General features: G+C 59.6%; 1 protein-coding gene across 1 annotated transcript; it reads left to right on the top strand.

Moving 5' to 3' along the window:
- Positions 1-10579: 10579 nt before the first annotated feature.
- NKX2-2 (NK2 homeobox 2) lies at positions 10580-12225 on the top strand. The gene is made up of 2 exons (XM_054821767.1): positions 10580-11188; positions 11482-12225. The coding sequence occupies exons 1-2, from the start codon at positions 10930-10932 to the stop codon at positions 12039-12041; spliced, it is 819 nt and encodes a 272-aa protein (XP_054677742.1). The 5' UTR covers positions 10580-10929; the 3' UTR covers positions 12042-12225.
- Positions 12226-12692: the final 467 nt, after the last annotated feature.

Genomic DNA, 12692 nt, shown 5'->3' on the forward strand with positions numbered 1-12692 from the left:
TGGCATCAAGGGCTTAGGTGGTGAACAGGTTGTCTTTTTTATTCATTATAAAAACCAGTCTGGAACAAGGGACAACTCAGTCCAGACTGCACAGAAACTGCTCCTGCTCTTCCCCGAAACCTGACGTGTCCTGACATACGGTGCCATACGAGCACCTTCCCTGAGCTCTCGTCCTCTCCAGGGGAGAAGGTCCTGGTCATTTGGAATTCCTTCACATTTGTGAAAGGAGTGGGCGTGTGTCTATGAAAAGTGGAAATATATTCCTTCAGCCGGGGAAATCTTGGGTTTATTACACCCTACCTGGCCACTCCTGAACATCCCAAGCCCAGGCACAAACCCTTCGCGTTTCCCCTTGATTTGCAAGAAGAGATTTGTCCCAGGATTTAGGCACCTCTCGGGACCGCTTGGGCTCACGTCTGCCCCAGCCTGTGCAGCCAGCCCAGGTTCTGGATTTGGTCTTAACCAGCGCAGACGCCCATGCTCTCCGCCCGAAGCTCCGCTCCTGAGAAGGGGTCTCCCCGGAGCCTGTGGTTGCATTGCAGCAGCCCAGGCGTCCTCAGACCCCCTTGGCCGTACCCAAGGCTTCCCCTCCGTGCACCATCGGACCGGCCTCTGCATGGGCCAAAGCAACGTGGGCTGCCTCAGAAACGCTGGGAACGGGTCCGCAGGAGCGTAAGCCCATCCTGCGCGTTGTGCCGGCGCCGTGCCCAGACTGCTTCAACCCAGCTCCGGACGTTGCTTCCGAGGGGCACTGGGGATCGCGCACACGAAGTGCTGGAAGAGGGTTATTAACAGGGCCAGGGTAGCCTGAACGGGCTCAAAATCAGCACCAGCAGTAGCCAAGGGTTGCCACCTTACCCTTTGAGCAACAAGCAAGAGGAGGGCAGGCGGCTCCGCCACCCCCTGCAGCTGGAAGAGCCTGCTGAGAAGTTGGCTAAGCCTTGAAATGGGAAAAGCCCTTTCCCCTCCGCTGGGGCACACGAAGACGCGTAACTCACGGTCCCGTCCAGAGCCGGGGCACAAAGAGGTGCCAGTGGGCTCTGCGCAAGAGAAGTTGAGGCTGTGACAGTAGATACTTGGAAATAACCATCCTGTAACAAGGTGGAGCCCACCCCGACCTCTCCAAAGTGGGGGCCAGAGGGTCCACCTTGCACACCCACCTCTCCCAGAGAGTCTGCGCAGGCTCTTTTAGGAGCAGGGTTTTCCACTCTTGCCTCTTCGAGACGGGCAGTGTGCGATCCTACAAACAAATAAATATCTAAAAGCCTCCCCCGCCTGTGAAACACACCCTCCGATAAAGCCTCCCAGCCTGTTTTTACTCACCAATAAAGACTTAATTTCCACGAACGAGCGAAATGAGGCCACGTGGGTTTGGTGTGGAAATCTGCATCATCCACTTTACTCTCCTTCCCATGGCCTGAGGGTTTGGCTTTCAGCAGTTCTGGGGGGTGGTAGGACATGCGCATCAGGTGCCAAAAAAGCCCTCCGAAAAGGTTTGCATTCAGTAATTAATCCAAAATGGTTTTATTAATAAAATAGTAACGGCATGGTTTACAACACAGTCCGAGAGACAGCTTGCCGCTGTCACAGGGGACTTCTGCAGGGCCAGACCCCTGCCGTCCCTCAGGCGCCGCGATGCCTCTGGAGCAGCACCAGTACGGCAGCCCCGGTGGCACCCAGCGCTGGGCAGGGGTAAGAGCCAGCCCGTGCCCGGAGGTTTGCTGTCAGTGACCGGGCAAGGGCAGCGGCCTGGAGCCCAGGCTCCAATCAGCCTCCTGAAGGCACAGCTTGCTGCTCCTGCAGCTACGGACCGTCCTTGTCCTCTCCCCGCCTCCAGCCCCCTCTCTTCATCCAGCTGCTCCCAGCCTCATTCTCCCTCCTTTCACCTGCCCCAAATCCAGCTGTTGCACCCTTGCCTTTCTCCCACGCTCCTCCTCCTCCTCCTGCTGCGCTGCGCGGCTGCCGGGGAGGCAGGAGCCGCAGCTGGGGAGGTGGTGGGACCCGCTCCCGCAGCCCAGGGCGCAGCAGGCTCTGCCGCAGGGGACCCGCGCGCGCGGTGCATCCGCAAGCTCGCACCTCTTCTGCAGATTCATAGCCAAACGTATAGAAGTGCAAGCTCAGGCCCCTCTGCGCACTGTACCTGGGGATGTAGTAAGACAGGTCCCGAACATCCAGACTGAATTTCTTGTTATGAAAGCTGAAGACTTCCCAGGTATGTAAATAAAGAGCTAACTATTTACAGTTGTATTTTTATGCGGGTGACAGGATATTTTTTTTTCCTAATTTCACTGCCTCAGTCAGCAATCTGGACACTTTTTTATCAAAACAAAACAAGCTTGGCAAAGTTATTAATTGCTCAGAACAAGATCTTTATTGATTAGTATAAGGATCAATCACTTTATCTGCGGGCAGCTCTGTTAGAGCTGCCTGTGACCGGGGTATTTAGCTAAGAGATATCTGTCCTGGGCCCTGGGGAGTTTCACAGAGGAGTCCAAGGTCTCTCCAGTTCTTTTAAAAATACAGCAGGTGGTGAAGAATTCAGATGAGGTGAGATGGAGAAAGGCCCCCGTGACCTCCCTCTAGCCCCAGCAGTCACCGGCGATGCCCCTTCAAGAGGACTTTGTGCTTCTTCCTACAGAGAAGGAGCAGGGCGGGGGGCTTTCCTGAAAATGTCCAAAGGGTTACGGCGTTTGCAGACCCCTGGGGTTAAAATGGTTCAGCACGACCTTTTGCTGCGTGGGGCTTGCCCCCCGGGGAGCTGCCCTGACTTCCCGCGGGCCCAGTGGCACAGACGGCTCCTGAGGGTGGGCAGCGGCCGCAGCGCTCACCTTGCAGCGGGGCTGCGCTGGTGGTGGTTACCTAAGCCACAGCCTCGGGGAGGGAGATGGACTACCAGGCTCGGCTACCCAGGAAGCCCTTCTGGCCAGCTGTGACCTCTTCGTGTGTCTGCCCGTGTTCGCGGGGGGTCGTACCTTTTGCAGGAGCCTCTTGCAATCAGGTACCGCTTTTCATCCCCAGCTTCAGGGAAGTCAGACAACGCCACTCTCCCCCCCCCCCCCAACTCCATCACCTTTTCTTTGCCTCCCCTTTAAACCATAAATAGATAAAATTACCATCAGAAGAAAAAAAAACCAACCCAAACCAACCCAAACCAAAAAGGGGCAGGGGAGGGGGGCTGCAGCTGGAGCCGTCTCTGGCAACCCAGCTCTAATCTCTCGCAAACCCCCGCTATCAAAGCTTGGATCAGCATATCTAATGTAAACGAGCTTTCACACATAAATAACGTGCCACATCTGGCTATTTGGTTTTTATAGCGTCTTAGCTACCGAGCGATTTATAGAGGGCGAGCTTGTTAAAGAGCAGCCCGGGCTCGGCCGGGGGAAGTTGCGGGCTGCCCCGAGGCGGAGCGGGGTGGGAGGTGTGAAGGAGCGAGGTGGGAGCGCTGGGCGAGGGAGGATTTGGGCAGCGCCGGGAGGGGCCGGAGTCCCCGCGCCGGCAGAAAGCGGCTTCTCCGCATCTTTGGGGAAGGGGGGCCGGGGGGAGGGCTCTGCCCCCCGGGGAAAGAGGGGCCGGCTCAGCGGCAGGGCCGGGGCAGGCTTAAAACAGCCATCCAGGAACCGGCGTGTTTGCGCTTATAACCAATTTATTACCGCTGAACATATGGCCAGTATTTCGCCTGGCGTCACCCGCCGGGGAGGAAAGCAAACAGACCGCGCGATGTAAAGCCGGAGGAAGGAGCGGCCGCCCTGCACACGGCGGAGACAATGCGAGAGGCGCGGAGCCGCCGCCGCCGCCGCGCTCAGCCCCCGCCCGCCTAGGGACCCCCCCGGCCCCCAGGTGAGCCCCGCCGCGACGGGCAGGGGGGGGCGGCGGGGCGTCCGTCGGGCGGCAGGGACCCGCGCGGTGACAGCGGGGGGAAAGGGGGAAAAAAAGGGCGGGGGGGGGGGGGGGAAACCCACCATCCCCGGCGGAGAGCCGGAGCTCGGGAGCAGCAGGTGGGAAGGGGCTTGCGTGGGGGGGTTCCGCGGGGGGACGCGGGTCGGGCGGCGGCGCAGGTAGAAGTTGCTGCTGAGCGGCCGCCGGAGGAGCGGGGGGGGGGGGGGGGGGGCGCGTCCCCTTGCCCCGACGGCGGGGCTCCGCCGGCCCGGCCCGCCCACGCCCCCGGCCCCGGGTGAGCGCCCGGCCGCCCCCTGTGCGCGGCGGGGCCGGGGGGAAGCGCGGCCCCGCCGGGGCGCTCCGCCCGCTTGGCCCCGGGGAGGGGGGAGCCGGGGGCGCTCCCCCCCCGCTGCCCCGGCGGCGGGACACTTCTCGGCTGCGACGGCAGAGTACGCCAGAGGACCGGGAATGGCCCCGGCCCCCGCCCGGCCCGCCGGCCCCGGCTCTGCCCGCCGCCCCGCTCCCTCCTCCTTCACTTCTTCCCTTCGTTTCCCCGCTGTTGCCCACGCCGCGCGTGTGCGCCCGGACGCGGGCCCGAGTACTTGGATCGGGTCCCCCCGGGTGGACCCTTCCCTATCCTTCTCCCGAAAAAAGCCTGACACGGACCCCCCCCTCCCGCGCACAGGGCGTGCGGGCAACCAAAGTCTTCCTCGGAGGCTTAAAGTGGACCCCCGGCGCCCCCACTCGCGACGCACCCCCACCAGCTACCTGCGCGGACAGCCGGGCTCCCCGCTGAGCCCTCCATGTTGTGCGTGCGGATGTGAGAAGTAAATTCAGATAAGAAAGTGCTCTCAGCCGTAAATCCACCCCCCCCCCCCATTCCGCTCGCCCTCGGCGAAACGGGTCGGGTTTTTCTTCCCGAGAAGAAACATTTCGGACAAAGCTTAATCTCATTGGGACACGTTTAATCATTAGAGAGACGGGAACGAATACAGCCGGGGGGCTCGCTGGGAGGGGGGCGAAACGTTTGCCCGGCAAATAAACCAGTTTATAATAGACTGGAAGGGAAAGGGAGGCCCCGGGCCGGGCTTAAAGCTTTCGCCGGGGTGGGCGGGTGGGTGTGCGGGGGGGAATTAAATAAGACAAACAAATAGCTGGGTCGGGCGGCTGCGGGATGCGGGGGGCTGCGGGCTCCCGGCTTTGTGCTCGCACGCACGGCCTTAACAAACTGCCTCCGCCAGTATTGGCAATATTTTCAAAGATCTCATTAAAGTGCATTTATCAAAGCCCTAACATGTGCCCTCCGGCTCTGACATAACCCCGTTAGCCCCCAGGGAGGAGGGGGAAAAATCCCAATTTCTATTACAATTCACCACCTCGGGAGGTTGGTTGGAGGGCAGGCTAGATCTACAAATTTATAAGTAATATCGGTGAATTGGAAGGATTTCTCCGTCTTTGAGGCTTCGGGGGGAAGGAGATAGAGTAATCGTGAGAATAGGAAAGCTCATTTAGATTCCTATGTCCTGGAGAAGATTTAATTGTCTGCGGGAGAAAGGCAGGCCGGCGCCGGGATTTTGGGGGTGGTAGGGACTTTCTCTTGAGCCTCGATAGGGAAGGCTGGTGCCGGCTCCCTCGCTGTGTGCGAGGGAATCTTCCCCCTTCCCCCCCACCTTTTTTTTTTTTTTTTTTCCTTTTTTCTTTCCCCCGAAACATCCTTAACGCCTTTGTTAATGCAGTTTTTCCAGCCGTGAAAAGAGACGGGAATTTCACCCCGCAGAAACTCCGAGCCCCGCCACGTTACAATTAAGTTCTTGAAAGCGACGGAGGATTCAGAGGGCTCTGGTTCCCCCGATTTCAGGAAATACGATTTTTTTTACACTCTCTCCCTCTCCGGCCAGGCTGCCGGTGCGCAAGGTAATCCCGTGGCGTGGGTTCCCCCTCCCCGCTCCCTTTCCCACGGCCTGGCGCGTCCGCGTCCCCTCCGAGCCGCAGCCGCCGCCGAGCCGGCAACATCTCTGCGGAGCTGCCGCTTTATGGCTGGAAAAATGCAATTTAAAACCTTCCGTGCGGGGCTCTCGGAGGGTATATTTAGAAGCGATAGTTTTAATTTTTTTTTTTGTTTGTTTTTGTTTTGCCGTCGCCAACAAAAGATGTCTTCTTTAATGACGCGGCTCTCCTTTCCCCCGCCACACTTTAAAACAAAGAGGGTGTTGCTTACAGGGGATGCTCCTGAGGTGAATCTCCTAATAACAATTATCAGGAGCGGCACGGGCTGCGCTTCCCTTTCCCTATTTCTTTCAAGTGTAGCTCATCCTAAGAGATAAAAATAAACCTGTCCCCCCCAACAAAGGCTTTGTGTGGCCTTCGCTAATCCGTACCGAGCGGCAAGGTGCAGTCCTTTCTGTTTATTTGTGGTCTGGACCGAGAGGAAAACAATAGCTTGCACCTTTGGTCTAATCAAACAATAAACTAATCCACTTGACGGCTGCTATCGGAGATGCGGTGCGGGGATGGGTTAGAGGTCAGTGCGGGAGAACCGCGCAGCGAGGGGAGGAACGGTGGAAGACTCCCGCCAAAGACCCTGCTTATCCACATATATATATATATTATTATATATAATAAATGGATATGATGTCGCTGAACAGAGAAGGGGATGAAGTCAGGGTGGTTTAAAACAGAGGGAGAAACCCGGCGCTTCTCGGGCAGCGGGAGCCCTCGGGCCGCCGGCCAGACGCGGCGAAGCAAGCCAAGGCACCTCGCCGCTTAAACACACAGCCCACGGGCCGCCCGTGGCGTGGGGCGAAGCGCCGCGGGGCCTGGGCCGCCCCGCCACGCGTGACCGGGGAGAGCCGGCCGGTCCGCGCCCCGCACACGCCACTGCCTCCCCGGGCACCGCAGCCGCGGAGAGCCGCTCAGAAGGACTCTTTCCCCTCTCTCATCCCCCACCGACTGCCTCTTCTCTCCTCTAAAAAAAAAAAAAAAACAGGATTTAACGTCGCTAAAATCAACACCCGCCGCCCGTGGGGTGGAGGGGACCGCTCCCCACGCAGCTCGGGGGAAAGGGGGAACAAACGGGGGAGAGGGAGCGGAGGGGAACGGCGGGTGTTTGAGCTACCTGTGAAAGTAAACAGGTAAACACTCCCCCGCTGGCAGAGGCACTTGTCCTGAAGTGCAGCCACTCAGCCTGTGTACACGCACCGCGCCGCCGGCCTCCTGTGGGCTTGTGCAAATAACCCCGCCGGGGCGAGCCCCCGGGGCAGCGGGCTGGGAGGGCCCCCCGGCAGGCTCTGCGGGCTCCCCCCTGCCCCGGCACCCCCTCCTCGTAGCGCTGGAGCATCACACACGCACACATACACACACGGCCGGTCCCGCGCGTGGGGAGGGCCAGGCCGCCGCGGGGTGCTGGGAGGGGGACACAGCGGGGGAAAGGCACGAAGGGTGGCGGGAGCACACACACCCACTCCCCCACCCCCCGGCGCTGTCGCGATAGCCGCCGGGATGCCGTCGGGTTTTCCCACCGCGCAGCGTGGCTCCGGGCACGGGAGGTGCGGGGCTGCGTCCTGGCCCCGCGACCCCTCCTGACGTCAAAGGGCCCGAGTGGCTCTTACTTCAACCCCCGCCGCTGACGTCACAGCGTCCTGGGCCGCTCGCGCGGTGCAGAGGAAGAGCGGCCTCGCCCCTCAGTGTTGCCCCACGCGTGGGACCAGCCCCCCCCCCCGCTACCGGGCCGCGGGGAGGCGTGGGTAGGGAGCCGCGGCCCCCGGGGCTTTGTGTCCCCACAAGGGACCATTGTTCCCCGCGGGTTAATGGGCCGCCAGCGCCGGCTCTCCCCTGGGAAAACCTTTACCTCTCAGGTGGAGCGGGGCCCGGCCAAAGCCCCCCCGGGAGGGCGTGCGGAGCCGAGCCGGGCCGGGCCAGCCCGCAGCGACCCCGGGGCCGTGTCCGCATTCACGCGGCTGAACGGCCCGGCTTTCTCCCGTGGGCATCCCCCGCTCCCGCCGCCGTCGGGCCCCACGTCGCGAGGGGTTTTTGCAGGACGCTCTGCCTGTGTTGTGGCATTTGCGCGTCTGTTTGGGTCTGAGTGGGACTATGACTATGACTATGACTATGACTATGACTATGACTATCACTATCACTATCACTATCACTATCACTATTATTCTGGCTCTTCCCCGGCCCGAGGAGCGGAGCTGCCCGACCGAACGGGGCCGCCAGCCCCGCCGCCCCCGGCACACGCCGCCGCGGAGATGCTCTGCCCGTCCCTCCCCGGCTTGGCTTCTGCGGAGGTTCTTTAATTCGGGACGTTGTATCGTCGTCCTGCCTCTGTCGCGATTCTCGCTGTTATTACGGGTATTTTTTTTTTCTTTCCCCTCGCTCGCCGCGGCGGGAAGAAATTAAAACGCCATCCTGCCCCATCCGAGCGAAACGCCGCCGCCTTCCCCGCTCCGGGCAGGTCGAGCCGGGGTGGGGGGGATAAATCAATCGATAAGCCCGAGATTTGCTGGAAATTAAAGCTCTATGTCTGGTGCGTGTCCCAAGCCCCTCCCCCCGGGGAAAGGGGAGCGGAGCGGGGGGGCGCCCGCCCGAAGGGGTTCCCTCGATATCGAGGAAGGACTCCGAAATGGATGAAGAGATAGCCATTGAGTGCGGTTGAATACCATGACAACTAGGAACAACCTCAGATTTATTCCCAACAGTTAGGACACATTGAAAGAGGGCGTCAATCACGTATTATTTCGCCACTGAAATAAATGCAAAAACTGCGCCGAGACAAAGGGTTCCAACAGAAGCCGGACATTTGTCTACATTGCGGACATTGTTTCCAGCTTAGCCATAGGGTTGTATTTGTGTTTGCGCGGGTCCGACCACCCAGGATGTGCTCAGGGGCTCGCTTAAAAAAAAAAAAAAAAGGGGGGGGGGGAAATCCCTGGGCATTGTTAGCCACATCACATACTTTATGGGAGGCAGGCTGGGGGAGGAAAGATGGGGGGAGCGGGGAGGGAGAGGAGGGGAAGGTGCGAATACATTGATCGGCAAATAGGAGGATGTCTGAGGGTCCATCTTCCTCCTCTTCCCACCACCAGCCGCCCCATTCCCGCTCCCTCCTCCTGGAAGCGTAACTCGGTCAACTTTTCTTTCCCAGAAATAAAGGTGGTGGTGAGAAGCCCTTTCCCAGATTGTAGCCCGCACCCCGCACATCACGGTCATCCCCGCACACGAGCCCGTCCTGGGCCGGGGTCCGGCTGCGGGGCGGTCCGGGGAAGGGGAAGGGGAAAGGGAAAAGGGAAAAGGGAAAAGGGAAAAGGGAAGGGGAAGGGAAAAGGGAAGGGGAAGGTCCGGGCCGTGGCGGCGAGGGTGCGTGCGGGCAAGGGTCCTCGGCCGGTGCAGGAAAAGGGGAGGAAGAAGGAAAATGAAAATAAAAGTTGGTGGCAGACAGATAGAGAGGGAAGAAGTTGGGGAGGAGGGCGGTCTGCAGCCCCGCGCCGGGCGGGAGGGAGCCTCCGCGACCGCGCAGCTCCGCACCGCTCCGCCGGGACCCGCGGCCGGGGATGCTGCGGGGCTCTGCGGCTGCCGGCGCCCTGTCTGTGCGTGTGTGACACCTGGAGACCCGGCCTTCCAAAACGTCCTTTTGGAAACCGACCCCTTCCTTATTCCCCTCCTTTCCCAGGTCCTGAAAAGAAAGGGGGGGAAAAAAAAAAAGAAAAAGAAAAAAATTAATCTAGTCATATTTGAAAGTCCGTCGGGCTCCAGCCCATTATATTAACCAAACGCGTTGGGTTTTATTCCCCTGGAAGAAGGAGGTAAAATCAATGAGACCTCTTCAAACAAAGCCCCCCCCCCCCCCAAGTAATCACCTCCCGGATCTGTCCGGGTCGTGACTGACGATCGCATTTTGCCAGTTCGGTTAATTTCGGAGCAAACTAGAATCAATTACTTGCTGTTTAATTTCCAGCGTTCATCCCTAAGCCTCAACCAAAATATTGACCTAGGCGGTTTAGATAAGTTGGTCTCTTGCCATCTGAGCCGCCTCTCGTTTCCGTCCCGCGCGGGGTTTTGAGCGCGTCCCCGCGCAAAAGCGCTGCCCCCCGCGTTTGCGTGGGCGCGCAGGCTGCGCGGGAGGGGTGGGAAACCGCGCACGCAGCCTCCCTCGCTTCTTATCACACCCGCCCCCCTCCCCTTTTTTTTTCCCCCCCTCCCTGCTTTCCAAGCAATCTGTGGAAAACACACTTTGGAGTGTGCAGAATATCGGGCTGGTGCGAGGCTCTTTGTATGTAAATACCGTGTTTAAAAAAACCAGAAAATCACACCCTCCCTCTCTCGCTGACACACACACACACCCGCGGAAGGGCCCTCCCCACGCCGGTAATTAACTGACACGTTATACCACTCATCACCAATGGTGGAAGCTCGGAGCTCGCCCCAAACCCGCAATTTCACATCTGCAAACACTGTCTTCATCCACTTGACTTCCAAGACCCGCCCACACGTGGCCAACCTTTCCCGGGTTTAATGTATTTTTTTTCTCCCTCCTCTCGGCAGGTTCATGTGTGGGGACCAGCCTTATATGGACTGTTCGCTCCAGCAATGGCTCGGTTTTTTCAAGCGGCAGGCACGGGTTCGGGGTGTTTAAGCAAGATCCAGAAGTGATCTCTCTTTTTTTTTTTTTTTTTTTTTTTTTGGCGTGTCTTTCCCCCTTTCCCCTGGAGTTACAAACTATTTCCGAAGCCAGCTGCTGCTCCCGCTCTCTGAATTTCCCCCGTGGCAGAACAAGCCCGTAGAAACCACCACCGCAGAGATCCACCGCTGCGGCCGGGGCTCCGCTGCTTCTTTGGCACAAAACCCTTCGCTTATTTTTCTATATATCTATATTCTTCTTCTTTTTTTTTTTTTTTTTTCCTCCTCCACGCGTGCCGCCGCCCCGCAGCCTCCTCCCCCGGCTGCCGTGTGCGTGTGCGGTGGTGGTGTCGCCGCTCCGCGTGTGCGTGTGCACCCGTGACACGGCGGATCGGCGAAGCTGCTCCTCCAACTTTCCTGCCTAAATTTGGCCGGAACATGTCTCTGACCAACACAAAGACGGGCTTTTCGGTGAAGGACATTTTGGACCTCCCCGACACCAACGATGAGGACGGCTCCGCCGCGGAGGGCGGCGAGGAAGAGAGCGAGGCGCCGGAGCCGCCCAAGAAAGCGGGAGTTTTGGGACAAACCCCCTTGGACACTGTTCAGACGCTGCCTTTGAAGAACCCTTTCTATGATAATAGCGATAATCCCTACACGCGTTGGCTGGCGAGCGCCGAGGGCATCCAATACTCCCGTGAGTACCGCGCAGCGCCGCGGGGACGGGGACGGGGCAGCGCCGAGCTGAGCTGACCCGCTCCCGCGGGGGCTTCCCCCGGCGGCGGGGGGCGGGAGGTGTGTGTGGGGGGGTGTTCACCGCTCGCCACGGCTGGCTGAGCCCCGGCCGGTGCCTCCATCCCCCCCCCCCCCCCCCGCGGGGCAGAGCCGGGCGGCGGGAGGGACGCGGGGGGTGCGCGGCGCGGAGCCCCCCCCCATCCGTTGCCCCGTTCCCCCCCGCTGACGGGGCGCTCTCGGCCGGACTCTCCGCAGTGCACGGGCTGACGGCCGGCGGCGGCGGCCAGGACCCCTCGGCCAAGTCACCGGAGCCGTCGGCCGACGAGTCGCCCGACAACGAGAAGGAAGCGGCGGGCGGCGGGGACGCGGGGAAGAAGAGGAAGAGGAGGGTGCTCTTCTCCAAGGCGCAGACCTACGAGCTGGAGCGGCGGTTCCGGCAGCAGCGGTACCTGTCGGCGCCGGAGCGGGAGCACCTGGCCAGCCTGATCCGCCTCACCCCCACGCAGGTGAAGATCTGGTTCCAGAACCACCGCTACAAGATGAAGCGGGCCCGGGCCGAGAAAGGTATGGAAGTGACTCCTCTTCCCTCCCCGCGGCGGGTGGCCGTGCCGGTCTTAGTCAGGGACGGCAAGCCCTGCCACACGCTCAAAGCTCAGGACTTGGCAGCCGCGACTTTCCAGACGGGAATCCCCTTCTCCGCCTATAGCGCCCAGTCTCTACAGCATATGCAATACAACGCCCAGTACAGCGCTACCAGCAACCCCCAGTACCCCACAGCACACCATTTGGTACAAGCTCAGCAATGGACTTGGTGAACGCTGGAGGGGAGCGCGCACACACGCACACACTACCCACACACACACACACACACGCGCGCGCGCGCAAAAAGGAGGAAAAACAAAAATAATAAATAGAGAGAAAGAGACAGACTGATGCTCCAAAACTAAAATCAAAACTGCGGGGGAAGGAATGGAAAGGGAAACGCTATTATTATTATTATTATTGCTATTATTATTATTATTATTATGGGGTTTTCCCCTCTCCCGTTTCTTTTCCCCTCCATTTTTTTTTGGGGGGGGGGCTCGGTTTCATTTCGGGGGGAGGCGGGGGGGGGAAGGGAGGGGAGGTGTTTTTGTGCGTCATTGTTTACAGAAATTTTTGCGCCATTCAGAGTGGTCCTGTCTACCTACAACTAAAATAAAAGGGGGGGGGGTGGTCGTCACAACTAAAAAAAAAAAAATAAAGAATAAAACCCCCCCGCTGCTCCTGTGGTTTTGTGAGGAACGTGCGTGAGCCCGGAGCGCGGCCGCCGTGCCGCCGTGCAGGGCACCCCAACATGGAGATCTCGATCGCTCCCCTTCTAGGACAATTTTCGTCCGCGTATAACCCCCGACAACTATTAGTGGGCGTATTTTTATATCTCGTTGTGATTATTGCTGCCGTGAGAAGCAGCCGGGGCTTTAATT

This window comes from Grus americana, chromosome 3, assembly GCF_028858705.1.
Source record: "Grus americana isolate bGruAme1 chromosome 3, bGruAme1.mat, whole genome shotgun sequence".
NCBI lineage: Eukaryota > Metazoa > Chordata > Aves > Gruiformes > Gruidae > Grus > Grus americana.

Coding starts and splice junctions, on each gene's coding strand:
- NKX2-2 (XM_054821767.1), top strand. CDS start 10,930: ATGTCTCTGACCAACACAAAGACGGGCTTTTCGGTGAAGGACATTTTG. Junction 11,189..11,481: donor CGAGGGCATCCAATACTCCC/GTGAGTACCGCG, acceptor GACTCTCCGCAG/TGCACGGGCTGACGGCCGGC.